The sequence below is a fragment of the Ptychodera flava genome, chromosome 18 (genome assembly GCF_041260155.1).
Source record: "Ptychodera flava strain L36383 chromosome 18, AS_Pfla_20210202, whole genome shotgun sequence".
Lineage (NCBI taxonomy): Eukaryota > Metazoa > Hemichordata > Enteropneusta > Ptychoderidae > Ptychodera > Ptychodera flava.
In genome coordinates, this window is record NC_091945.1 from 6,942,029 (window position 1) to 6,968,978 (window position 26,950).

The window sequence follows — 26,950 nt, forward strand, 5'->3', positions numbered from 1 at the left end:
TCAATCATAAGTTTCAGAGTATTTCTACTTATTACTTTGAATAAATTTTCCTTCTTTAGTCGAAAAATTGCATTATCGAAATTATTTAAGAGCCATATCCTTAATCAGGGCGCAAAAAGGTCAAAGGTCACGTTATGCACATGGCACGAGGGCAACTGCGTTGTGGCAGGAAAGATGTCTCACTACAACTTCAAAAAAATCACCGTGGTTCCTTCTTCAAAGGTTTGTAACTCCAATTTACTTGTAAGATCACTGACAAAAAAACAGTCCGAAGAAATAATGTGCTGCGATATTTTCGTGAAGCTTGAAGACAGTGTGATTTGTAAATGTCTGGTTGCGCAGAAATTGTTAACGTGTGAACGCAGCCGATCCCACGACCGTAGCCTATCAAATATGATATATAATCGGAAAATTTGTCCAGGCTGTTGCCCTCTCGGCTTTCCTTCTACATTCAATGGTTGATCTACTGTTGATAACAGTACTAGTACTACTGTAGATCGATCGTCAAATGCACCAATGACCGGCATATGTTTGTTGCACAACACATTTAAAACCCTTTTTGGTTCCAGACGCAGACTGCGTAGACCTACGGTCACTCCGTTTATGGAGGGATCGTGGTAGACCCTATCCCTTAGGGTGATATCAAAGTGTGCCGGTATTTAGTTCTTTGATAGGATGTTTAGGGCTTCTTCCCAAGATGAGGAGGAAAAGAGGTGTGATATTAAACGATTAATAAATGGTCCTATTTTTCCATTTTCAGTGATTTTGTCCCCAATTCCATTGATTGAATATCAGGAATAAAGCAAAGACGACAAATGAATGACAAATGACAGTCACAGAATTAGTCAAGCTGTCATGTTTAACAGTGTTATTTACACCTGGTGATCTGATCACTGATACATTGAGCCTCTATGCTCGTACACAAGGCCCCATGATTGACTGTAGGAGAAATGGCAGTCGCAGGGTCTTCACTCACTTGCAAGTCCCAGTGATAGCTGCAAAACTGTAGCGCTACGGTGAGGCGGTCGGTGATTTTTGGTTGTTGCGACTTCGCTCACCAGTAGTGCTACAATGCCGATGGCCCTGGGGAGTATATAATAAGCGCATCCCACTGGAGGAGGCGTTTTGTTCAAACACGTCGATCGCTTTCCGAAAACATTTCTGAGAGCAGCCATTACCAACTTCAGGTAATGGCGGCTCCCAGAAACACGGATGCCCCACGCTCAATGTTTATGGAACGCGATCGATGTGTTTGAACAAATTCCAACCCCATAAACGACAAGGTTAAAGGCAGGGGGAGCCTATAAATACCCCCTATCTCCCTGGACATTCATAATCCAACATGAGTGGCACATGGTAACAACGTCAACGAATGCTCCCGAAAAACTGTATCTTTCAACAACCATGGTGTAAATTAAAGCACTGTTCCAACATATTACGTTTTGTGAATACTTGTGGCATCACCCTGTTGGCAAAATTCTCTCATTTTTTCCATTTTAAGTTGATTTTTTATGCCAAAACTGCTTCGATGCTGTGTTCGAAGCGTCCAACAAACAATAGATGAAAGCATTCAAACAGCTGCCAATCACGAGGGGACGCGCAAAGGTGCAAACGATCAAACATTTGTTGTGTACATCGGATCGATTACGATGTCAACAATGAATAAACGATTCTTACTACTGAACAAAAAACTTGACCAACGGTTACTGAACACATGGATGTAAAAAATCCATGCTGAACACGCGCCTCAATGAATTCAGACACAAACGGACTACTTCATGGTTTCAAGCAGATTGCCTCTCCCTTTTTGTTCGTTGATCTGTGTACCTGTAGGCCTATGAATGGGTGATGTGTGTGTTGACCTGCTGTACGATATTTTACGATAGATCGCTTTTGGAAGTATGTTGTGGCCTAGCCCTGCGTACGATGCCGTGTGTTCCTGGCGTTATACGGCCTCCCACCACAGCTCTGCTGATTACCATGGACAAAACCGGCAACATGCGGATCCAATTTGGACGGAGCACGAAAACTACTTTTCTAACTGTTTTCGGGCGAAATCAACTCGATTCCGATCTACATGTATGCAGCCTACCCAAACAACTCAACCGATCACAGACTGCGAAAAAAAATGCTCTCGTGACGTCCAAAACCGTTGTTTGCTCGCGATGCACGGTCAATGGCTCATGCAGTGGACGGGCATTGGATACGTTCATGCCACGATTAGGCCTACATGTATACAGGTGCCCATGAGCTTCATTATTTCCTGTCGGGTCGGGGCGATGAAACTAAATCGTGATTGATTCATCTCTGTCGGATTTGACCAAAAAGAGACACTCGACATAGATTATAGCATCAAATGTTGACCGTTCAGACTGAAACATGATAAAAGGTCTGAAGATCGCCGTGATCGGTGAAGTCGTTCTTCTCTATACGTTTTTCTGAGCTAGTTTTTTACTAAATTGTTCGAGTATTAGCTGACGTTTTTTTTAAAACTTAATCAACTTTTCTTTCCCAACCAGGGCACAACATTACCTTTTTCACTTTCATGGTAGCCTATGAGGAATTAAATCACTTAAATTAAATTAGAGAATTATGTTCTTCCTCGATTGTCTGTGACTGATTTTGCTATCCCAATATCGATATTGCGTTCGCACTCGGGTGTCTTGAAACTTACGTCATTCACTGAAATAGTTTTCGGACAAACTCAAGAAATTCGACAACTACTAACGAATAGTTGGCAAAATTTACAGAGACAAGCAATAATAATTATGGTCATTTTACCGTCTTTTTTACCATTTTTGCCGTCTTTAGATAAGCGGACTCGCTTGACGGAAACAGTATATAACGATCTGAGTTCCCATTTTTACCCTACCGTGCGAGTGTAGTATTCGAATGAGTGAGATCATAATCTTACGCTGTTCCGAGTGGTCTGGAGATTTTTTATAATATACAATAAATTGACCTTATTAAAAGTACTCTGTTTTACATTGCTTGGATATTGATATTTTTTCCGTACGTTTTGACTGTTGATTTGAAGTCTTTTGATTCCCCATTGGAAGCAGCACATGTACGGTTACAACCGCCATGTGATGACCAGAGTGTGATTGTAAAGTTGTCGGGAAGTTGTTTAGAAGAAAAATCATTTTGTATTTAGAGGCTTCAGTTCGGGATTTTTCAAGATAAACAAATCATTATACATTTCCTACGTCTTTGAAACGGGGATTACGGTAATCTTTCATGTGATGAAAATTTTGTGAACGTCTATGCAATGTGTTCCCACGATGGGTGTGGACTGATTCTTTGTTAGTAAAAAATCGTCAGAAATGGTCCAGTGACCGTGATAAAATAAACACAGATGCAAAACCATTGCGAGGAAGATAGTAAGAAATTCACATTGCAATATTTGCTGTCGTATTTCTCGGCAGGAATAATAAGTTTTTACAAGTTGTGTATAAGAACAGCAAGCAGGTGTTCGGCGGTCAATTGCTTCTATCATAATGATCTTGATCGCAGCTATTTGGCGAGAAGACAGCGGGTACTTATAATCTCGCAAAATTATTGATATCATGTCTTTGTGTTGAAAATTTTCGATCGGAGGCAGCTCAAATCAACAGCCGTGATATATTCGGAATCGTGTTCTCACTGGACACCGAACTACCTGCTATCAACAATACGTTATGTACCATCGGCGGTAACACATTGGTCGTAATCTTGTCTAATTTTGCCCCGCCGTTTGTACCGTCCAGAAATTTCAAAGCTAGACTTTTTTTTACCCTGACATATAATACAGCGACCTTGCACACTAATGATCATTCCACTGTTTCTGTTGGGGTTTGTTGGTTTTTTAATTTGCTCCGTGGCCCCGGTAAGATTTTTTCAATACGATACACAGTTTGAAATTTTTTCAAGGTAAATTTAGTATATTCCCAGTTTGTGGGGTAAAGTTTTCTAGAGTGAAAGTTTGAGTTGATGCTGATAGAGTAGACGTCGAGCCCGGCACAGTTGACTGGGACCCGGTCGGTTAGGGTCGTTTAGTCCAGAAACCTGCAGCAGAGTTCTGTATGATCACCGTTCGGCATTTGGGTGATTTTTTGGTCAAAGTAATGCAGTAACAATGTACGCCAGATTCCTTGTGTTGTTTTTGTCACAACCGTCATACGCGTATACGGACTGTTTTCGATTAAAAACGGTAGTAATATCCAGTGCTCGTAAATGCGTGCAAAGTTTATTCAGTGACTGTTTACGCAGCAGTCGTAAATACGACTAGGATTTACCACCACGTAACAACTGTAAACATCGCATCAACAGTCCATACGAAAATTTTGTGCTGAATCGAGGGAGATAACAATTGCGGTAGAAAAGGTCAGTCAATCATCTGTCAAAGTTGTTGATCGGGAAAATCTTCACTGAGCACCAACCACATGAGTGGCTGTTATAGTTGTACACGTAGAATCTATGGGCTTTCCACTGTCCCTAATGTTACGAGCTATGTTCAAAGTGCGTCAAGCTACGAATATTTTCATGTACTGAGTTATAGACATCGGTGAAGTACCGGGTACATTGATTTTGTTCAAAACCACTGCCTGTTTAATTTGTTCCTCGTGTTGTTTTTTGTGTCCCTAACGTCGACTGGCTCTATGTGCGTACAAACATAGCAGTCGGAATTAAGATTTCCTGGATAAATAGATTTATTCCGCCTCTGACGCAAAGATACACACTGTTTTACATGTACCACTCCTAGGCCCTGGGATCGATTTCCATACCTTTAAGTGTAGTATAGTGTTCAGTCTTCAGTAGTGATAAATCGGTACGACCAAATGCAGTAAATATGTAGCATTTCACGTCAACACACCTAGTCCACTGGGGCCATCGGCATTGTAGCGCTACTGGTGAGCGAAGTCGCAAAAACCAAAAATCACCGACCGCCTCACCGCAGTGCTACAATTTTGCAGCTAGTCAAGTGACTGTTCTAGTTCAAATTAATACATCACTTTTCTCAGAGAATGACCACCTTCAGTTTGTCATAATTTGCTGTCCAAAAGTATGGCATTTGTAGTACCATCAGACCTTTGCTTTTGGTAGTTATTTTATGTTGATTTTCAAAACCTGTAGTGCAATATGTAAACATACTCTTCGTATATACATTTAGATAACAATTTAAATGCCTCAGATATATTAAACAGCAAAAGTTATAGACAGGCAACCTTCAGTGCAAATCAAAACAAAGCATGGGTACTTTGTAAAAAGTACTGGGTATGGTGGTTGTACCCATGAAAACTTCCCAAATAGTCTCTTTCACTTCAAGAAATTGGCTGAAAACTGCCGAAGAGTTCTTGATGTTTAAGTGACTTTGGCAATGAAATTAAATGTCATGAAATTTACCATTTCACTGGTATAAACAACAGCAACTCTATTTTCAATTTTCAGGATTTCATCGACATTGTCCTTTCCAAAACTCAGAGGAAGACACCAACTGTAATTCACAAGCATTATGCAATTGGAAGAATCCGACACTTTTACATGAGAAAAGTTCGTTATACACAGCAGAATTATCATGACAAACTCTCAGAAATAATCAACGATTTTCCAAAGTTAGAGGTAAGTGTTTTGGAATCTCAATTGGTACAGAGGTATGGCTTTACTTTGTCAATTGAGTATTTCACTATAAGAGTTTGCAATTCGCAAAATATGCAATACAAAATGTGCCAGTAGACTTTCAAAAAACATCATAACGTGCAAAAATTCAGAACAGAAAAAAATATGTTGTTTTTGTCAACCTATTCAGTTTTATCCTCATTCAGGACAAGGTGAGAAACAAAGCGTCTGTACAGGGGTTGGGTGACAAAAAAAAGTCTTTATATTGTAATATCCCATGTTTGTTCTCTTGAATGGTACATGCAACACTGAAGTTTGTCAAAATGGTAAAGTTTATTTTGAATCTCGGAAAAAAATTAGTTGCTTTCTCAAAAGGTGTTGACATCGCTCAGTACACAACTTTTTTCTTTCACATTTTCAGGACATACATCCCTTCTATGCTGATTTAATGAATGTTCTGTATGACAAGGATCACTACAAGCTAGCACTTGGACAGATCAACACAGCTAAACATCTCATAGATAAGTAAGTTGTAGCTGTCAGTGTGGTACTTGCCTCTGAAGCCACTAGCCTCATGAATTTACTTCTTGAGACCATTTTAAAGACTTGATGAGAGCGTCTGACCAGATCAAGTTTGGACAGGAAAGGAAGCTTTGTTGCTTGCTATAATTTATGAACATAAAACATTGACCACCCCTGTCAGCCATGAAACCCTAGATTTGAAAGGACTCAACAGTGTCACAACATACACACATTTTTGCTCCTGTATACTTGTCCATTATCACAGCTTTAAGGTTGACTTCAAAATCCACCATTTACCATGTTGACTTTCTTTAAGGTCTATTATCTGTATGTTCAAACCTAAAGAGTAGGAACTGTAATCTAGGTGCATCCCATAAAGATATGGTACCTGGTCACTTTCCATCAGTATTGAAAAGATGATGTACCGATTAATCACTGAAAATTTTGAGAAAGTGTTTTTATCTCTCAAAAATTAGATAAACTCTCAAATGAAGTCAACCTGGCAATTGCGAACCATATTGGGTGCAAAGGGCAATTCTTTAATTTTGCATATTTATTATTAGTGGCAATAACAAATTTCTTTTAAATGCCGTGTCATCTAATTTATGTGAGCATTACTCTGATTCAAAGACCAAACTTACATGCTATGATTGGGGTTCACAATTCTTGTTCTTTCTTTGCCTTATCAGCGTTTCCAAAGACTATGTGAGGCTCTTGAAGTATGCAGACTCTCTGTATCGGTGCAAACAGTTGAAGAAAGCAGCATTAGGAAGAATGTGTACAATCATGAAAAGACAGAATCAGAGTCTGGAGTATCTGGAACAAGTAAGGCAGCATTTGTCCCGACTGCCATCCATAGACCCTAATACAAGGACATTACTTATATGTGGTTTCCCTAATGTTGGAAAGTCTAGTTTCATTAACAAGGTAAGCAGTACTGTTAAACACTAAATTTAGTTTTATAATTGAATTATCAAGATTTTGAATTTATTTTAATATTATTGCCATATTTTATCGGTATTTTTGATTTTCCAACATAGTAATTTGCGTTAAGGGCTAATCCGTACAAGAGCTACCATTTCAAATGTCTTCACTTTGCATTCTCCTGCTGTTGTGTACACTTGTTTTGGAAGTGACAAAGTGTCAGGTGAATGACATCACCCCGTCTTAATGACTGGTTGCATCCTACTGTACTTAGCTTCTTACGTGTCATGAAACAAAATTTCTGAAAGCTCAATATCCCATTTGAAAAACTGGAAACTATGGGTAAACTAAAAAAAAACTATTTACTTTCAGATCACGAGAGCTGATGTAGAGGTTCAACCATACGCATTTACAACAAAATCATTATTTGTTGGCCATACCGATTACAAGTATCTGCGCTGGCAGGTTGTGGACACACCGGGAATTCTGGATCACTCATTGGAGGAAAGAAATACCATTGAAATGCAAGCCATCACAGCATTGGCTCATCTCAGAGCTGCTGTCCTTTACATCATGGATGTATCACAGCAATGTGGCCATACCATTGAGGAACAGGTAGAGTAGCTTTATCATGATGATATCACAGTGTTTTGACCAAACCATTGAGGAACAGGTAGAATAGGTATCTTGATAATATCACAATAGTGTGGCCATACCATTTAGGAACAGGTAGAGTAGCTTTATCATGATGATATCACAATGTTGTGACCAAACCATTGAGGAACAGGTAGAATAGGTATCTTGATAATATCACAATGGTGTGGCCATACCATTTAGGAACAGGTAGAGTAGCTTTATCATGATGATATCACAATGTTGTCACCAAACCATTGAGGAACAGGTAGAATAGGTATCTTGATAATATCATAACAGAGTGTCAAAGGAAATTCAACCAGTGAATTCTCGTAGGAAAAACCGTTTTTTACTTAAATTTTTACCGGAAAAAAGCCCACATGATTGTCACAAGAACTCCTACATGTTAGCATATCGCATACATGTACTGGATTGTATTGCCAATAAATGATATTAGAATGTTTAAGGACCAGTAGCTGTAACTCTTGATGATTTTTTCCTACTTTGTTGTATGCCAATTGCAAGTTCTTGTTCTACTCCCATAACATATTTAACAACCACTTTTCAGGTTGTTAGTGTCTGTTTGTGTAAGATACACTGAGTGTTATTGTTTACATTTGAATAATTCTAGTCTACAATTAAGACTTTACATGTAAAAGGCTTGAGTTGACAAGATCCACACTGTATCTCACCATGCAATTGGTAGTAGGACAAGGAACTTGTTGTTGACGTTAAAAAATAGGATAAGTGAAAAAAATCATCAAAGCTTGGTGTGACTTGCCCTTTATGTATGACTACATGACTAAATACTTGAACTCCACATTATGCTGTGTACGGCTGACAACTTTCATCAAATGTTGTCATTTCACTTTATGAATTTCGATATTGATCAGTGTTCTCCCTAGGATCAAGGGCAAGCATGTCGGAAATTTGCATAAAATTTACATAATTAATATGCATACATTAACATATATTTAAATACATACACACATAAAAACAGTCACTGCAAATTGTAGTCATTTAATATGCCTTTTATTTCACTTACACATGAACTGAAATAAATTCATACAACAGTCCAACTTCAGTTGTAAAAATTCAACTCGTACTCTCCTTGCATGGAGAAACATTTGCGATGAAACATTGCGTCACTTGTTTACGAAATTATACAGAGCAACGAAGCCACACAATCAGGGCTGTGTACCCCAGCGAGTTTTTGAGCACATGTAACACGTTACGGTCACGGTCCCAATGAATAGAGGAACTGTTACGGTTTACCATAACAGAAAATTCAGACGTATTTACACGGATGATCGTCACCAAAATCATGAAACACCTGTCGTTTTAATAACTTGCCTCCTTAGCGAACCTGAAACGAGACCTGAACTTGAAAACAGCGCGAAACGCTCAAAGCCCACACATCGGCCGCCATCTTGGAAATCGCCCGACCTGTTTACGTCACATGGCACAGTAGACATCATTTCGCGACCAAAAGTTAATCCAAACTCATGTTTTTTAAAAACTTTGTGCGAAATAAAAAAAAGATGACAAGAATGCAAAAGAACGATTGCGGAATTAGCCAAAAAAACTTGTAAATGACAGTGACCCCAACATCGCGAATAGTGAGGTCAAGTCAGCGTAGCGTAATATGACGTACACGTAACGTTGCAGCCCACGAACTCTACCGTTTGCTTGCTCTGATACTTTCACCGTTTGTCTCAACAACAAGAACAGAAAAATAATTAAAATACAAATTTACATTCGCAATGCTGCCATGGAGATTTCATGTAGACAAACCGTCATCAGGTATAGACGCCTTATAAACCTTTTTGAGGGTCGCTATTTTGACCGATAGCTTTGACCACCAGCATTTTCATGGCGTCGACGTCACTGTAAATTCTCCCACGATAAACGGCCATTAACACGGCGCTCAACCAACATGATCAAAGTCACGGCCACACCGATGTGCTGCTCGTCCGGTGTTTTTCAACACCTATGTACGTGTCAATTGATTAATGTAAACCCGTCAATCGACATGAAAAAGTCTATTCAGGACTAAAAACGATGTTGATAAGGCTAGTTTTGGCAGATGTCCCATGCCAATGAATACACTGAGCTGTCAAGTGGGGCTGTCAATCAAGGGTGTCGGGAAAAATCTGAAGCGTCACGGCAATCAAGGCAAGCGTCACGGCAATCAGGCAAGCGTCACGGAGACGTTGATGCTTGAGGGGCCTAGGGAGAACACTGTTGATCATAAAACACTTCATCCACAGGTGGAGCTCTTCAAGAATATCCAACCATTGTTTGCAAATAAACCACTGCTGGTTGTTGCCAACAAAATTGACATCATAAGACCTGAAGAACTACCTGAAGATGAGAAGGTGAACGTTCATAAACTGATTACATTAAATAGAGGATTTTGTAGTGCAATTCATTACCTTCAACAGTTCACCGGCTACAATCCACCCCGTGTCGTCAGTGTGTGAATGTTGAGTTTTCCTTATACATGTAATATGAAGGGTAGAGGTGTTTCTGTATTGAAATTGCAAAATATATTTTACCATTGGTAGCACACTGATGTTACCCAGAAGGCATATGCTCACAAAGACATATACTTTCGTTCATCAGATGCTGAGTTCCAGCCATTCCAAGATTTACCTCAGTAATTGATAAATGAAATCATCAATCTTGTAACAAGAATTAAAATTTTCACATATACGTGTCTGCCATTTTCATATTGTTCCAGGGTTATCCATGGGGGTTTGTGGAAGGATTTTGAGGGATGGACCATCCCTTTGATTTTCACGCCATCTATTCATATGATAACAGCCATACAAAAGAATACAATTCATATACGCAAATTATACATTGTCATGTAAATTAGCAACCATTTTGGTTTTTTCAAGCTGTGGAGAATACTGCATTATTACATTTTCAGACTTCTTGTAACATTCTAAATCATTTAACATTTTTAAATTGTGAAATTGTGATCTTCTTTTGTTGTTTTTTAGAAATTTTTCGAAGACTTTGAAAAGGAAGGCATACCAGTGTTAAAGATGAGTACAGTGACCGAGGAAGGTGTTATTGAAGTCAAAACTGAGGTTTGTCAAATGATAATCTTCTCTTATACTGTTTGGTGTTTCCATCGTCAGTTTTAAAACAGAAAACAGATTGATATGACAGAAACACATCCAACCTGATGTGTCAGCATTCTGTAGTGTACATAGGTAAACAGCCAGTGAATTGAAGACTCTGAAGGTTGTAAAGATGGCCAGTTGAAACTTCTGCAGTTATATCATCAGTTTTGTGAGCATGCAAGCTCCTTTTTATGGCCTTCTCACTCACTATAAACCAGTATGAATTCTGACTCACTATAAACCAGTATGAATTCTGACTCACTATAAACCAGTATGAATTCTGACTCACTATAAACCAGTATGAATTCTGACTCACTATAAACCAGTATGAATTCTGACTCACTGTAAACCAGTATGAATTCTGACTCACTATAAACCAGTATGAATTCTGACTCACTATAAACCAGTATGAATTCTGACTCACTATAACCAGTATGAATTCTGACTCACTATAAACCAGTATGAATTCTGACTCACTATAAACCAGTATGAATTCTGACTCACTATAAACCAGTATGAATTCTGACTCACTGTAAACCAGTATGAATTCTGACTCACTATAAACCAGTATGAATTCTGACTCACTGTAAACCAGTATGAATTCTGACTCACTGTAACCAGTATGAATTCTGACTCACTGTAAACCAGTATGAATTCTGACTCACTGTAAACCAGTATGAATTCTGACTCACTATAAACCAGTATGAATTCTGACTCACTATAAACCAGTATGAATTCTGACTCACTATAAACCAGTATGAATTCTGACTCACTATAAACCAGTATGAATTCTGACTCACTATAAACCAGTATGAATTCTGACTCACTATAACCAGTATGAATTCTGACTCACTATAAACCAGTATGAAATTCTGACTCACTATAAACCAGTATGAATTCTGACTCACTATAAACCAGTATGAATTCTGAATCACTATAAACCAGTATGAATTCTGACTCACTATAAACCAGTATGAATTCTGACTCACTATTAACCTGCATGAATTATGTGACAGTGTCTTGGTTATATATCTGTAATATTTGCAATGTAGCCGCTAACCACCATTGACCAATTCCCATCTCTCTGTATTTCTGATTTATTTTCTATCTAGTCATGTGATCGACTTCTTGCTCAAAGAGTGGAGGGCAAGATGAAAGGTCGTAAAGTAAATGATATTTTGAATCGATTGCATTTAGCCATGCCAACAGAGAGGACTCCAAGGTAAGACACCACCATCAGTTGAGCTCTGTTACACATATCTTGAGGCAGGAAGCCATTCTGTAGTATGTAGCATACTTTGCTTGCCAAGAGACAGGCCAGTTATCAGAAGTAGATATATGATCTTGGGATTGTTAGTCTCAGCTCAACAAAGCCAGGAATTTTGATGAGTAGAAGTGCGTTCCATTTACCCCTACTACCCCCCCCCCCCCCCCCCCCCCCCAACAGTGTCTTTCAAATTTTAATAAAACTGGTAAACATGTTTTCAAGTCATTTTATCAGAGTCTTGTAATCATGTAATGGAACAACAGAAATTTTTCGCCAGTTACCAATTCCCTTGCTTGCGTACCAAAACCATAATGAACCATGAATGACATATAGTTGATGACAAAATTTATCCAAGGTCAAGGAAGATGCCAGTCTTTCAAATCTAGAATTATGTCATTGAAACAATTGAAAAAATTGGAGTCTGGGTAAAATTCACAGTAACATTACAGAAAACTTTTCATATTTATAGATGATTTGACCAGCAGATAACCAGTGTGTGTTCTTTCCACTATAGCTTAGACCTCCATGTATTCCCAAAGGGGTTAAGTCAAAGAAATCGGCAATGCAAGTAGAAGGAAAGCGCAAGAAACTGGAGCGTGACATTGAACTAGAAATGGCAGATGAATATGTCTTAGATTTGCAAAAACACTACCTCCTACCTGAAGATGAAAAATACGACACAATCCCAGAACTGTGGCAAGGTCGTAACATTGCAGATTACATTGACCCTGACATTGAGAAGAAGTTAGAGGAGTTAGAGAGAGAAGAGGCACTGAGGGAGGCAGCTGGAGAGTATGATGAAGATATGGTGAGAATGAATTTGCAATCCAAAAAATTCACAGATTTGTTGGCTGGGACATGAGTCAAACAAAGGCATTGTTTTGTGGAGCTGAGATACTCGGCCTGAAACTGAAATCCAAATTGCTCATAAACAAACTGACATTATCTAAAGTAATTCAGTTTTGCTCTCCGATAGAACCTCATTTTATCAGAAATAATAACTCGATAACTCAGATTTTTAAATTATCGTATTTTTCTACAGTCTTCAGAAGATGAAGAAATGCAGGAGATCAGAAAGATGGCCTCAAAGTAAGTTTTTAACCATGGCAATAAAAATGATATTTATGTTGATGTTGGCATCACTACTTTGTCACTGATGAATTTCCCAGAATGCAAGAGTCTTGTTCCTCTAAAGTGAACGTACATAAAGAAAAATTAAGTCAAGACTTCTTGAAGGTCTGTGAGTAATTTTGATTGGGATGTCACTAGGTGTTAACTCCGCGAATATAGTCTAAAAGGCTGTAGGATTAGGATTAGCATTTGATGATCAATATTTTCTCATGACATTGAGATTGAATGAGTTTGCAATACTACCGGTAATATGATTTTTGAATTTCTAATCACAGGATACGTAACAAGAGGAAGATCATCATGATGGAATCCAAGGAAAAGAGAAAAGTTGAAAAACCTGTTCTGCCACGGACTGCAATCAGGGTATGTGAGATTTTATTCAATGCAAAATTTGTCCTTCAGGTTTTCCTATCATTTTGAATCGTATTCCTCGGAGTGTTCAAGTGCACTCATATAAAGTTTGTCTAGGACCTGGCGAGGGCCAAAATAACCCTCTTTTGGGAAATAGAGTTACTGCATGTCCACACTGATCATGTGATTTCAGTGCCTGTCCAAGAACCAACACAATTACTTTCACAATGGCCATGACCTCTGACGGGCCAAAGTTCCAAAAGTATAATAACAATGAGGCCATGCTTCAACTAGTACCAAGGGTCGATGTGATGTTTTCACACATTTCTGTTAGACCATGGCTTGAATTGTGCCCAGACAAGTTAATCTGACTCTGGTCAGGTCTGACATAATGTCACTACATTGATCATGACATTTTCAGCAGGACTTAAAATCTACACCTCTGATACCATAAATCTGACTCCAGCCTGGTGTGACATAATCAAATGTCACTACATTGTTCATTTTCAGCAGACTTGACCCTACAAGTACCTCTCCTGTCCTAGACAAATTGTCCTGCTATGCTATTTTAATTCTGTATCTGTAACATTGTAACATTACAACATTGGCGTGTACCCATGTTCCATTTATGTGTACCATGGTAACATTGTAACAGTAATGTAACATTGTAACAGTATTGTAACATTGTAACAGTAATGTAACATTGTAACAGTAATGTAACATTCTGATTTGAATACCATTCCAGGGCAAGAGAAGTCGGTTTGAGAGAGACATGGAAGAACTTGGTGTTGAACCAGATAATGAAGTATGTCAGTTTTAACTTGAGTTGATATCTCCTTTGATATTATTTTCTTAAACAATACTTCACACCATAGGATCTTTTCACTGCTTTCACTGCAAACTATTTCTATTGTATCCTAGCTTTTATATTCAATATTCAGTGTCATTCTATTTCAATCATTCTGGCTGAGGTGTTTTACAAAAAAATTACTCCCAGTAAGAGTCTAGTATTGAAAAGAAGTAAAATTAGGTTTTGTGATGGGAATTTCTTGTGTTTGAGTGTCTCTGAAAAGTCCCCGGCTGCACAGATGTTAATCACTGATGAGTTTTATGTCAATGTATTATCTTGCAGGGTCACTACACACGTAGCAGATCTCGAAGCAAGACACCGTTGGTGAGGAAACGCCAACGCACCGATTCAGAAGGACGTGCCAGGAGTAGTTCTCGCACACCACGTGACATATCTGGAGTTCGTGACGCCTCGGTGAGTTCAAAATTTTTGCATAGGAATAATATGATTTTGCTTCCCATATATACATTCTGAAATGTGATTTCATCGCTATCACAGGAAAGCATTCATATCACAAAGTAAATACTTTTTGATGGTGATGTTCAGTTTTCAATGGCATTATTTTCATCATTAACATGGTGAAATAATTTTTGGTTGGAAATTTTTGACAAGCGTTTCACAAACAGTGAATATGGAAATAACAGAAATGGTTCTTTTTTAGTGCCAGTGTTTTCAGGAAGAGTGTAAAAATCACTTTTCAAATGATCTGAGTATGATCTGCCAGCAATGAACACAGAGACAACATTTGTCTCACTTTCCGTGGTGACTTTGTCCACAAATTCATGTTTACATGTCTACATTTAGTAAACGAACTTCCAATCATGATCAGCACTAGACTGCATGTGACATATTGTAAAATGTGTACAGGTTTATGACAACATATCATCACATTTTAGATAATTTGAAAGATTTTCCAAGAAACAACCCAGCATTGGCAGCTTTCAGTTGAATAAAATTAGTCAAGTCGTATAAAATGCAAATATGTCGTTGCAGACAGTTAAGAATTGAATATTTCATTTTGATTTTCTCCATTGATCTCTTATACTAGTTGATGATAACTTCATAATATTGAATCACCATTCTGCTTTTCTTCTTCAGATGCGCAACAAAGCTAAAAAGCTATCCAAACTGTCTCAGAGGAGAGCCAACAGATTTGGTAAAATTGGAGAAGCAGATAGAGCCATTAGAGCTTCTATGCCAAGACATCTCTATGCTGGCAAGAGGAAAATGGGCAAAGCTGACAGACGATAAAAAAATAACCCATATTTCACAAAATCAATATCTATCATTTCATTTCTTTTGAAGTGTCATCTTTAATTTGTAATCATGCATATTTTGTGGTTGAATGACACCTATATAAATAAATACTGTTGTACACCACAGCTAAATTGGAATCAAAATTTGATGAAAACATTACAATAAATTGTTTTTAAGACACACTTGTAATTTTGGCTTGCCTACCTGAAGTTGGGGTAATCTGATATTGTTTTAAAATGTCTTTCTACATGAAGATGTCAAACAAATAAACTCAGTAAATCAAGTAGTTCCGAATGAATTTGTTGTCCTGTGTTGTTATTCGGTTGTTTTGCAGACTTCAATGCCCTAAATTGAATGATTGACACTGCATCAGATAATCAGTGCACAGAATGTTTGCACCAACCCTTTTCCTGCCAAGTTCATATATCACACCTAGGTCAAGTAAGTTAGTTTATAACATATTACCGGTGAGAATCAACGATGAAATTGATACATCTCATTTGTGAACTTGGTTTGTGAAGTTTTTCCAAATTTTACTGCAGGATCAGTACTTGCGGTGAAGTTGCTGCAAACAATAGATGAATAATAGTGTTGTTTCACATTAGGATTCCACTGTAGCAATACAAGCAGTCTGCCTGTAGGAATTGATTAATGTGTGAGTGGTTTTGGGGAGGAAAAAGACTCTAAATGGTTCAAAATATTCAAATAATTAAGTCTCTTTTCAACATTAACTTTTTTGGGCAAACAACTTCAAGAAATGCCAAGGCAATGAGAAGAGTACAGCTTCACTCAGACTTGGCTGCTGTGTGTGACGTAGGGCAGTATAGCAATTTTAAAGAATTACATGTATCTACAGTGTACCAGACAATATACTCCATGGTTTGTGTTTTATTATGGGTCAATATACAGTCCTCTGATCAGTGCAACTACTGTGGCAATTCAGGAAAAAGTTCTCAAAGCAATTACACAAGTGAGATGACATGTAGATAACAATTTCATCATTCATTCTCAGCTGTCCTTCACTGTAACAGCCTTGAACATTTGAAAGCCTACACATAGGTATGTAAACGTGTTTTACTGACTAATCTTGCTACAACATACTACTAGTATGCCAAGTAGGTGAGAATGCATGTACATTTTGGTCAAATAACAATTTTCACTAATAGGCAGATGACTGGCTTGGCTGGTTTACGGTTAATTGTGCATACTTAATTACTCGAGACCTTCAAAGTCAGATTATACCTTCCTGTCAAAGCTATGCATCTCTTGACGTTTATCAGTGAATTTAACCCTTTCACCCCCAGTTCCCTGTATACAGGTCCAACTTTACCACAGAAAACAATGGATTTGGGACAAACCATGGTGGTGAAAGGGTTAAGTCAACAGCGCTGTCTAACTGTTTTGTCTGAAAAATGTTCCAGTACACGTTAAATTTTCAAATTCAAATTGTCCACAGCTAGAATACATCCGAGTTCTATTTTTTTTCTCCAATGTACAGCAAGTGGAATAAGCATGTTTGACTTGTTGATTTTCCAACGACCCAAACAGAGACTATGTTAGAAAGAAGAAAGTACAAGTTTAAAAAGTAAACTGACTTTTAATACATCTGGAGAGTGTGAAATGACTCTTGGCTGTTCAGAGTACACATTGTGATTGAAACTGTTCAATAATGGACTAGTGAGGGCGCACTTATCAGCTGACACTTGGGGATAGACCGTGCTCACCTGTCAGTGGAGAGGCAAAGGCAGATTGCAAATGGATATCCCTACAGTCTTATGCAAATATGCCCTAGTTGGTTTCCATGAAAATTTTTAACTTAAAAGCTGATGTGTAAATCAAACATAACCAAGGCATTGCTAGATTTAGAATCCCTCCTCTCATAGCCTATAGTCCAGACAGAAAAGCATAACAACCATTGCAACAGTAGGCCAGTCACTGAGGCAGCACTTAAACCAGATATGAACTGAAAATGCTCATGTGTTTCGTTATATTTCATTGAAAGTGTTCATGATCAACATCATGAGCAATATTCACCACAGATTAATTCTAAAAGTCATTAAGTATACAACTATGTAATTAGCTGAAATAAAAATACATTCTTTGACTGCTGCCACCAAGTGTTATTGCCTTTGGTCAAGTCCTTTAAGCTATATTTTTAAGCTCATTAGATATGCAAATTATAAATTACCTGACATTAAAATCCGAAATGACTTTCAATATTTTAATATAGTGTTATTGCCTTTGGTCAAGTCCTTTAAGCTATATTTTTAAGCTCATTAGATATGCAAATTATAAATTACCTGACATTAAAATCCGAAATGACTTTCAATATTTTAACCTAGTATCATCAATGTACATAGCATGTTTCACCAACTTTGATCAAGTAAATCCCTCTATATATCCCTGATTAGGAAAGTTCATTAAATGTGCAAATTAGGAATTGGCTGGGAAAAAAGCTAAATGACATTGAACAATGTTGTATCATAGTATCTTCAATGTACATAGCAAGTTTCATCAACTTTGGTCTCGACAATTCAGATAAATATCCCTAATTAGGAAAGTTCATTAAATATGCAAATTAGCAATTATCTTTCATGTCATCCTTTAATAACTTTCACAGCTAATATATCCTGGTGTGATCAACATTTGTAGCAAATTTAATCAAATTTTGTGCAGTCGTTCTCAATGTATATTGATTTTTCTAAAATCATTAATTATGCAAATGAGCAGAAAGTAATCAAGCCACATCCACCAAAAACTAATCATGTCTTACTATTTGCAAACCAAATCCATGATCCTGATCTAATGAGCCGTTTTTGGGATATCGGGCCAACAAAAACTTTACCAAAACAAAAATTTTTAGATATTTCTCTGAAAATTTAAAATAAGCAACCTAGCAGTTGATAGAGCTTGGTTTATATTATGTAGAGAATAACTTTTTGTGATGTATGTGTTGATGAAGGAGGGATCTTTGCAAGACCACTTAAGGTCGGCCTGACCAAAATGGCAGAAATAGCTGCAACAATACCTACGGAAATCAAAGATTTTATCATAATTTGAGTACATTTAATTAAAATCATCTGTAAGAACATGTCCACTAAACATCAAAGCTATCAGACAAGTGGTTTTTGAGAAACAAATTTTTTGACCAAAAATGAGGAAATTGCCCCCCAAATACAAAATTGCAGATTCCATCCTTATTTCAATATATCTTATTAACATAAACCCTGGGAACCTTTACACCAAATATCAAAGCTACCAGATCAGTAGTTTTAGGAGAAAAAATTTTTTGACCAAAAAAGGTAAAAATTTCCCCCGTTTTCAACATAACTTCAATACATTATATCAAGATATATCTTAGACACCTGTATACCAAATATCAAAGCTATCAGATCAGTACTTTTTGGATAAAAATGTTTTGACCAAAATTGGGAAAATTGCCCCAAAATTAAAAAATATGATAATATCAATACAATTTGTACAAACATGACTGAGCTCATCCTGAGGAACATGAATATAAACTTTCAGAGCGATCAGTGGAGCGAGTTCAGAGAACAAGATTTTTTGACTAAAAACCAAAAAAATACAAACATGCAAATTTCACCCCAATTTGTGCATACATAATTTAGAATACCTAAAGGAATCTGCATAGTAAGTTTCAACCAAATCTGACCAATGCTTACTGAGTTTTAGCCATTTGCAGGATTTTTCCTTTTTTCCCCCTCATTTGTATATTTTTGGCACTGACATGTTCATTTGAACAAATTCACATCTCCACCCCTAGGTGCACCTGTACACCAAATACTAAGACGGCAGTCGTTGCAGTTTAGGAGTTTTTGATCTGGACGGACTTACACACAGACGCTACTTTGCCACATTATAAGAATACCTCCCATTTGAATATATACATATGCATATATGGGAGCTAAAAAGCATGTTCATTGGTTGAAAAATAGACAGTAGCTGTATACTGTCTGTGATTGGAACAGAAAACACAGTTAATCAAGGTCAACCAATCAAAATATCTGTCTCATTTTTACTGGATTGAGATAAATTTAGTTAACAGAGCAGAATTAAGTCATTCCAACCCAAAGTGCTTCCATAAGTGTCAGTTCTAAAAACTGTAAAAACTGTGGAATCAAATACCAAGACAAGAAATATACAAAAAGTAGGTTTATTTCAAATCACATTTACTTTGTACAAATGATGTAATAAATAAAAATGTGATCACAAAATACCTGCAGAGTGTAAAACAAAATATATTTATGCTAAGTAAATGAAAAAACATTTCACAAAAGCTCTGATAATTTCTATCTGACGATCATTTTTAAGAATTAAAGTTTACATCCCCCTCTCCACTAGATTGAGTTTCACTAATGATGAAATCTCTGATGAGTTGTTGATACTGTACCTCATTTCCAGTCAAAGAAACTGCGTTTTTCACATAAACGTTTTGAATTTTAAATATCATACAAAACTAAAAGTAAGGTCGTATAGAGGTCATGAGAGTGGACTGTTGCTCTGCTATGCTGTTTTCAATTTCTGATTTTTCAATTTCATTCATCAAATACAGTTATTCTTTGCAGTACAATGCTAAAAATATTCCTCCAGAATATTCACTATCAAGAAATTTATTTGGAAAAGACTTCGGGTCTCTATTGTTTATACCATGAGTATATGTGGAAGTGTGAGGTATCTGGTGAGTGAAGACACTTGGAAATGGAGTATTATAAACACAAATTTGACGCAGTCTTCTTCTTCTTGGATTAAAGCACTATTGAAAACTGTAAATTATCTAAGCATTTGGCCTCTTAATATCAAAATCTACCTTATGTTCCAGTAAGATAACATGGATTGTATAACCGTACAGCTATAACTGATACAAATTATGGTGCAACATTGTAAGGTTAGATGCTTCGTATTCAAATCTGTAAATCTCATGATTGTACTTTTTGCTTCAGATTATTAACATGGATAAAACCAAATCTTGATCCATTCATGTGGTGTATTATAAACTCTGTTGTTACACTATCAGTTTGTTTTTCATTTCAAAAGACTGGTTCTTTCAAGCATAAAACGTCGTGTCTCAAAGAACAAATTACATAGGGTAATATTTGTCAAAACAATTCAACAAGATATACATAAATGAACTAGAAAACCAGAAGTATGTCCAATAACAAGAAACTCTGCTTTGTCAATAAAAATGAATTCAACTTTAATTTTACCGGTATATAATAAATTAGCTTGATAATGAAGCTGGCACAAATCACAAAACTATAGACTTTTAAGAACATGATGCAAAGTTTCACTTTGGCAACATTTTCTTGAGGTACAAGTGATATAATGTCTTGATTTAATGTAAACACAGCTTCTGATACCAACAACTGTGAAACCTGACATGTTGAGCTCTATTAATCTACAGTTCTTGAAACCAAAATTTTGCTATTCTCAACAACATCATTAAAAAAACCCAAATTCAGATTCTTTTCAAAATTTCTTCAAAAATGTTACACTTCATAATTCACAAGTGTTTCAAGTTAGTACATGTCTCAAAATTGAAAGACTTAAAAAGGATGAAAACATAAAATTGTTACTGATGTGTTGTGAGAAATCCAGTGTGCCATGGTGTTATCCCACAGGTGTGATGAACCATGGTGTACCCTACACTGGGCCAAATCTCTTTCAAGAAAACGCTTAGGAGGCCCTCCCGTACCTTTCATGGTGCACCTGGTACCCCTAAGACAATGTTGCTTTGTGAAATTATTTGGCGCAAAACCAGTATTTTCATTCTTGCTTGAGCAAGTGAAATTGTCTGACAAGGTATTAATGTATGAACAGTATGCACACCTTCAGGACCACTGGTTTCACTTTTTTCGGAATGCTAGTGTTTCTTTGCATTATTCAGACATGGCATTCAAAGGCCTACAGGACTTAACTGCCATACCCACTGTCAATTATCAGTAAATTACGTGTTTTCAAAAGAAAGAATTTAAGTTACTCTACAAAAATAACTGACAATTCTCTGCAAAAATAAAAATGAAACTTGGCTGTATTGATTGACACTGATATTTACACATCACATAAATATACACATTTTGGAAGAAAGCAAGACAAAAATTACATTAAAAATTATCTGAACTATTGTAAATTGGTAAACATCAAAGTTTTGATACATTCAAATATTTTATAAGATCTTCAAAAAATTTAGGCTTCCATAAGAATGAATAGAAAGTGAAAAGGTGAATTGTTTCTTGGAAAAGGCAAAAGATTTCTATATCTATGAATTTGAGCCATTGTCCCCTCCATTCACAGCTGTAGTGTCGTAAATTCTATACATCAGATAATATCTTGGCACTGTACGCCTTTCAACACCATTGTCAAAGCTTGCATTATCACTTGAACACATGCATAGCTGCCATAATATTCCTCTTGAAAGACCTGCCTATATAAGTCTGCTTAAAACTGACTAAAAAGGCCTGTAAAATCGTGCAATACCTGTGCCCCGTTTTGCACCAGTATTTTGATAGGCTTGTCATGGTTGGACAAACATTTTATTCACATATTTCTGTGAATATATCCAAAGAACAGTAGAATTATCATTGGCTATAAAAGTAAATTCTTGGATTTTCCTGTATCTATATTCGATGCAAGATATCTGTGGAAAATAGCAAGAGATACTACCTGTGAAGACACAACTCCATTTTAAAAAATCCTCAATTTTTAAAATTATATTCCTTTCATATGCTTATTTCACCCTTTGAGTTCTGTATTTTTTCCCACCAAGATTTTTGTGCAACAGTTTACAAACTTATATGATTTTTTCTGAGATTATTTTGATAATTTTGGACAAAACAGAAATAACTTTCATTGGCTACAGTTTTTGATCAAAATTTTGCAGACATCTGAAAAAGAAGTTGTCTGGAACTCAAAAAATTCGTCAACATGATTTTTTTACAAAAGCTACAAAAACTGACTTGGGCACTCAAAGGGTTAATCACCTTATGTAGTACAAAGGATTTCTATGACGTACAGCTTTCAAAGAATATCATAATTTCACCCATTAGCCAATTCCAAACACAAGTAGATGACACAGCTACAAAGATATCAACATCTAAGGAATATACCAATCATAGCATTGTAGACAACATGAAGATAATTAGAATAAAACAATCTTGTGGTAGGTATTCATATCAAGTGTGTTTGAAATCACTCGTAGAAAAGATGTTTGAGATAATTTTTATGTCAAAAGTAGTGTTTTTCTGTGAATACTAGAAAATGGTTTATTTACATCAGTGTTCTCTAATTGTGTACTCTAATGTTCTTCCTTTTCTAAAGCCTTTTTAGGATTATCAGTCACTGCAAGAGAAATATATTTTTAACATAAGATACAGTGCATGACTATTTACAGACAAATATACCTCTGTTGTCATGACAACAGTCTCCAAATTTCCTCTATTGCTTCTTTAATTGAAAGAACATTTTATAACTTTGAATAAATTTTCTGTGATCACTTTGATCTTATCAACCCTCATTTCAAATGGTTTTGGCCATTCATACCAAACAATGTGTTTGAATTCTCTGGGTTGACAAGCTCAAATAAAACATAGAATTTCTCTACTCTTAAAACTTACTATACACAATGTAAATGATTTTTTTTCTTGTTGATGTCTTGTTTTTTAACAAAACATCAGCAGTTTACACAATAATCCTTTTCCACTCTAGATATACAAATTCTGCAATGTGTCCATCAGTTGGCTGTAGTCTTCCACTGAGCAGAATTGAAATTTGTAAACAGCTTTGCTGTGAAATTTATAACAGCTCTTCTCATAAATAAATGGTTTGAAAGCTGACAGATTAATATGCCCCCTGTAAAGTTGCCACAATGACTACTGACTGCCAAAATGAAGGGATATATTATGTAGAAACGTTTGCAGTGCAATGTATTTCTTGGAAATATCACTGACTGAAATGTTAGGACCATGTTTTGCCTCTGTAGAAGTTGACACAGGCAGCTCATCACTCTTTGATGACACCATTCAGCAGTAACTTTGAAACAGATCAGCTTTGCAAAAAACGTGGAATTTTCCTTGAAATTAATTTTCACGTTTGCAATTCTTGGGTAATATTATGATCAGGTTGTTGAATGATCTCAAAAGTGGGTGTATCTACCCTGCATTCACTACAACAAAGTCTGGGTGACTACAATTGTAGTACCAGGCACTGACAAGCACTGCAAGGGGTTTTGTACAACATACCCATTAGAAGACTGCCCTCTAGTGGGAAGTTTGCATTAGCAACTGTTATCCACTGGGATTTAATTGTGCTATTTTTGCTGATGGATAAAATTCTCTAAAGTGAATCCCAGTTAAATTAGCAATTAACAATAGATTCGAGTCTATTGTTTTACTCAAAAATCATTGAATTTCAATCCTTGTCCAAATGTCTTATAGTTCAAAATAGTGAAATGATATCCCAGTAAATATTTACATGTACTATAATATTCATGATTTATGGACATTCTGTTAATAATAATTTTCATTCAAATCTGGTTCACAGGAATTTGTGCATGATGGGATCATTAACTCATTGTTAAAGAAAATATTTTATGCACAAAACTGACTGAAATTGCAGTTGTGCATTTACATACACAAGCTGGAGACAAAATTGTCACCATTCTTTTTCCAAATTCAACATTTTCAGTAATCCTTACCAACTTTACTATTATTGTCCACTGAATATTCGACAAGCTGAAGACAACTGACAAGCCAAAAATTTTGAACCATATTCATGACTTGATCATTGCCATGGTAATAAAACAAGCATAACCTGTCCCTGTATCAAACAATCTTACAGAACACTTGAACAAAATTGATGTCATAAAATATATGGTTTGGAAAAGTCTCTCTACCTATGCATTCCTGAGTGACAATTCATTGACTTGTCTTTTGTTTATTGAAGATTATCGAAGTGTCTTGATGATGTGTGCAGCCAGCCAGTAGATCAACAGCACTGGTAATGTAAATGACTGTGTTATCATTGGTGAGCCACTCACACACGGTATTGCTGCAATAACAAAAAAATAGCGTCAATGACACTGTAGCTCCCATCCTGGACTATTTAGTGTTTGTTCTCAGGTCAGATATTTGAACATGTGTGAAAGGGATAAAGTGCATGAAGTGAAAATACTTAAATGAAATGTACTGGAGACAGTGAAATATGTTTAATGTAATTATTCAGAATATAAAACGGAAAAAATACAGAATTAGAAATATCGAATACTGTGATACAACCATTAACTCAACAAGTCATTTACAATGACATAGTCCCCACTTGTAATAGGAGTATTAGTCTTGATTCGGCAGGAAAATGTGGTCATTAAGAAGTATCACTGGAGTGTATATGTTGAGATCTATGGGCACATAGGTCTATGTCGTTGTTCCCAATTTGAAACACATGAGGCATGTCTAAGTTATGGTTCTAAATCGGGAAAAAGATCAGACCTCTAGCAGTATTGGCCAGCCAAGAAATACATATGCGCATTATAAATGAGGTACAAGATGTCACATCTTAAGGTCTAATATCCTATCAAAATTGCAGGGTATAGAACTTGTGGTTACTGAAATATGCATATATATGTATAATCAAGGTCAAAGGTCATCGAGGTCACATGACATTTTGAAAAAAAAATTATATTGCTAATTAATCCCTATATGCCAAAAAATCAGATCTCTAGCTCTATTCGCTTGCCCAGAATAGATGTGTACATAATTAATGAGGTAAAGCGTGTGTTGTCATAAGGTCTCCCATCCTACTAAATACAAAGGACATAGCACTTGTGGTTACTTATTTATTGACATAAACATATATTTTAGGTAAAAGGTCATTGAGATCACATGACATTTGGTCAAAAAATTTCTCTCCTATAGTTATCCCTATATACCAAAAATCAGACATCCAGCTCTATTGGCTCGCTCAGAATGAGATATGCACATAATTATTGAGGTACAGTATGTGGCGTCATAAGGTGTCCAATCATACCAAACATGAAGGGTGTAGCACTTGTGGTTACTGAGTTATGGAAAAATATGTATATTTGAGGTCAAAGGTCACCGAGGTCACGTGACATTTTGTCAAAAAAATTGGTTTGCTAAGTTATCCCTATATACCAAAAATCAGACCTCTAGCTCTATTGGCTCGCTCAAAATTAGATATGCGCATAATTAATGAGGTACAATATGTGGCGTCATAAGGTGTCCCATCATACCATACATGAAGGCTGTAGCACTTGTGGTTACTGAGTTATGGACAAATATGTATATTTTGAGGTCAAAGGTCACCGAGGTCACGTGACATTTTGTCAAAAAAATTGTTTTGCTAAGTTATCCCTATATACCAAAAATCAGACCTCTAGCTCTATTGGCTCGCTCAAAAATAGATATGTGCATAATTAATGAGGTACAATATGTGGCGTCATAAGGTGTCCCATCATACCATACATGAAGGCTGTAGCACTTGTGGTTACTGAGTTATGGACAAATATGTATATTTGAGGTCAAAGGTCACCGAGGTCACATGACATTTTGTCAAAAAATTGTTTTGCTAAGTTATCCCTATATACCAAAATCAGACCTCTAGCTCTATTGGCTCGCTCAAAATTAGATATGTGCATAATTAATGAGGTACAATTTGTGGCGTCATAAGCTGTCCCATCATACCATATATGAAGGGTGGTAGCACTTGTGGTTACTGAGTTATGGACAAATATGTATATTTGAGATCAAAGGTCATCAAGGTCACATGACATTTTGTCAAAATATCCGAGATATCTGCGTGAACGGATGGACTCACGGATGGACGAACAGACGGACATGACCCAATCTATAAGCTCTTGGACTTCATTGGATGGAACGGATGGACGAACAGACGGACATGGACCCAATCTATTAAGCTCACTGGACTCATCCGTGGGGACTAAAATTGTGTCACTGCATCCTTTTTGCAATATGAATACGATGAGAAACTAAATTTTTATTTTTCGTGGCCTTATACATGGGAGTCTATGGAGATCTGCCTTATACATGGGAGTCTATGGACGTGTAAACTAAAATATGCAAATTTCACCACGATTTGCCCAAATTTGGGAAAGGTCACTCCTATGCACTTCCATACCAAGTTTCAAATCAATGGACTTGTGGTTTCAGAGCAGGAGATTTTTTGACCAAAAATGGGAGAAAATTACAAAAAATTCATGAAAAATAGCAAGTCCAAGATACTGACCCAAGATGC

At 36.6% G+C, this 26,950-nt stretch overlaps 2 protein-coding genes across 3 annotated transcripts in view; one reads left to right on the plus strand and one right to left on the minus strand.

The window, feature by feature from the left end:
• Positions 1-73: 73 nt before the first annotated feature.
• LOC139116746 (GTP-binding protein 4-like) lies at positions 74-15,962 on the plus strand. The gene is made up of 14 exons (XM_070679377.1): positions 74-222; positions 5,428-5,598; positions 6,017-6,120; positions 6,807-7,044; positions 7,414-7,656; positions 9,945-10,052; positions 10,683-10,772; positions 11,921-12,030; positions 12,595-12,883; positions 13,118-13,164; positions 13,482-13,569; positions 14,303-14,362; positions 14,690-14,821; positions 15,506-15,962. The coding sequence occupies exons 1-14, from the start codon at positions 175-177 to the stop codon at positions 15,656-15,658; spliced, it is 1,881 nt and encodes a 626-aa protein (XP_070535478.1). The 5' UTR covers positions 74-174; the 3' UTR covers positions 15,659-15,962.
• A 3,860-nt stretch (positions 15,963-19,822) lies between these two features.
• Positions 19,823-26,950, minus strand: part of LOC139116737 (leishmanolysin-like peptidase) — a 114,892-nt gene continuing 107,764 nt past the window's right edge. The window contains exons 16-17 of one of the 2 annotated variants that reach the window (XR_011548364.1): positions 24,573-24,727; positions 19,823-23,020 (exon numbers count right to left, since the gene is read on the minus strand). Coding sequence is in view for 1 of the 2 variants with exons in the window: in XM_070679365.1 (XP_070535466.1) it covers positions 24,624-24,727 (104 nt within the window). In the remaining variant the exon portion in view is untranslated. Of the gene's footprint in view, positions 24,728-26,950 lie in introns of both variants that reach the window. The other variant, XM_070679365.1, reaches the window with a different exon arrangement.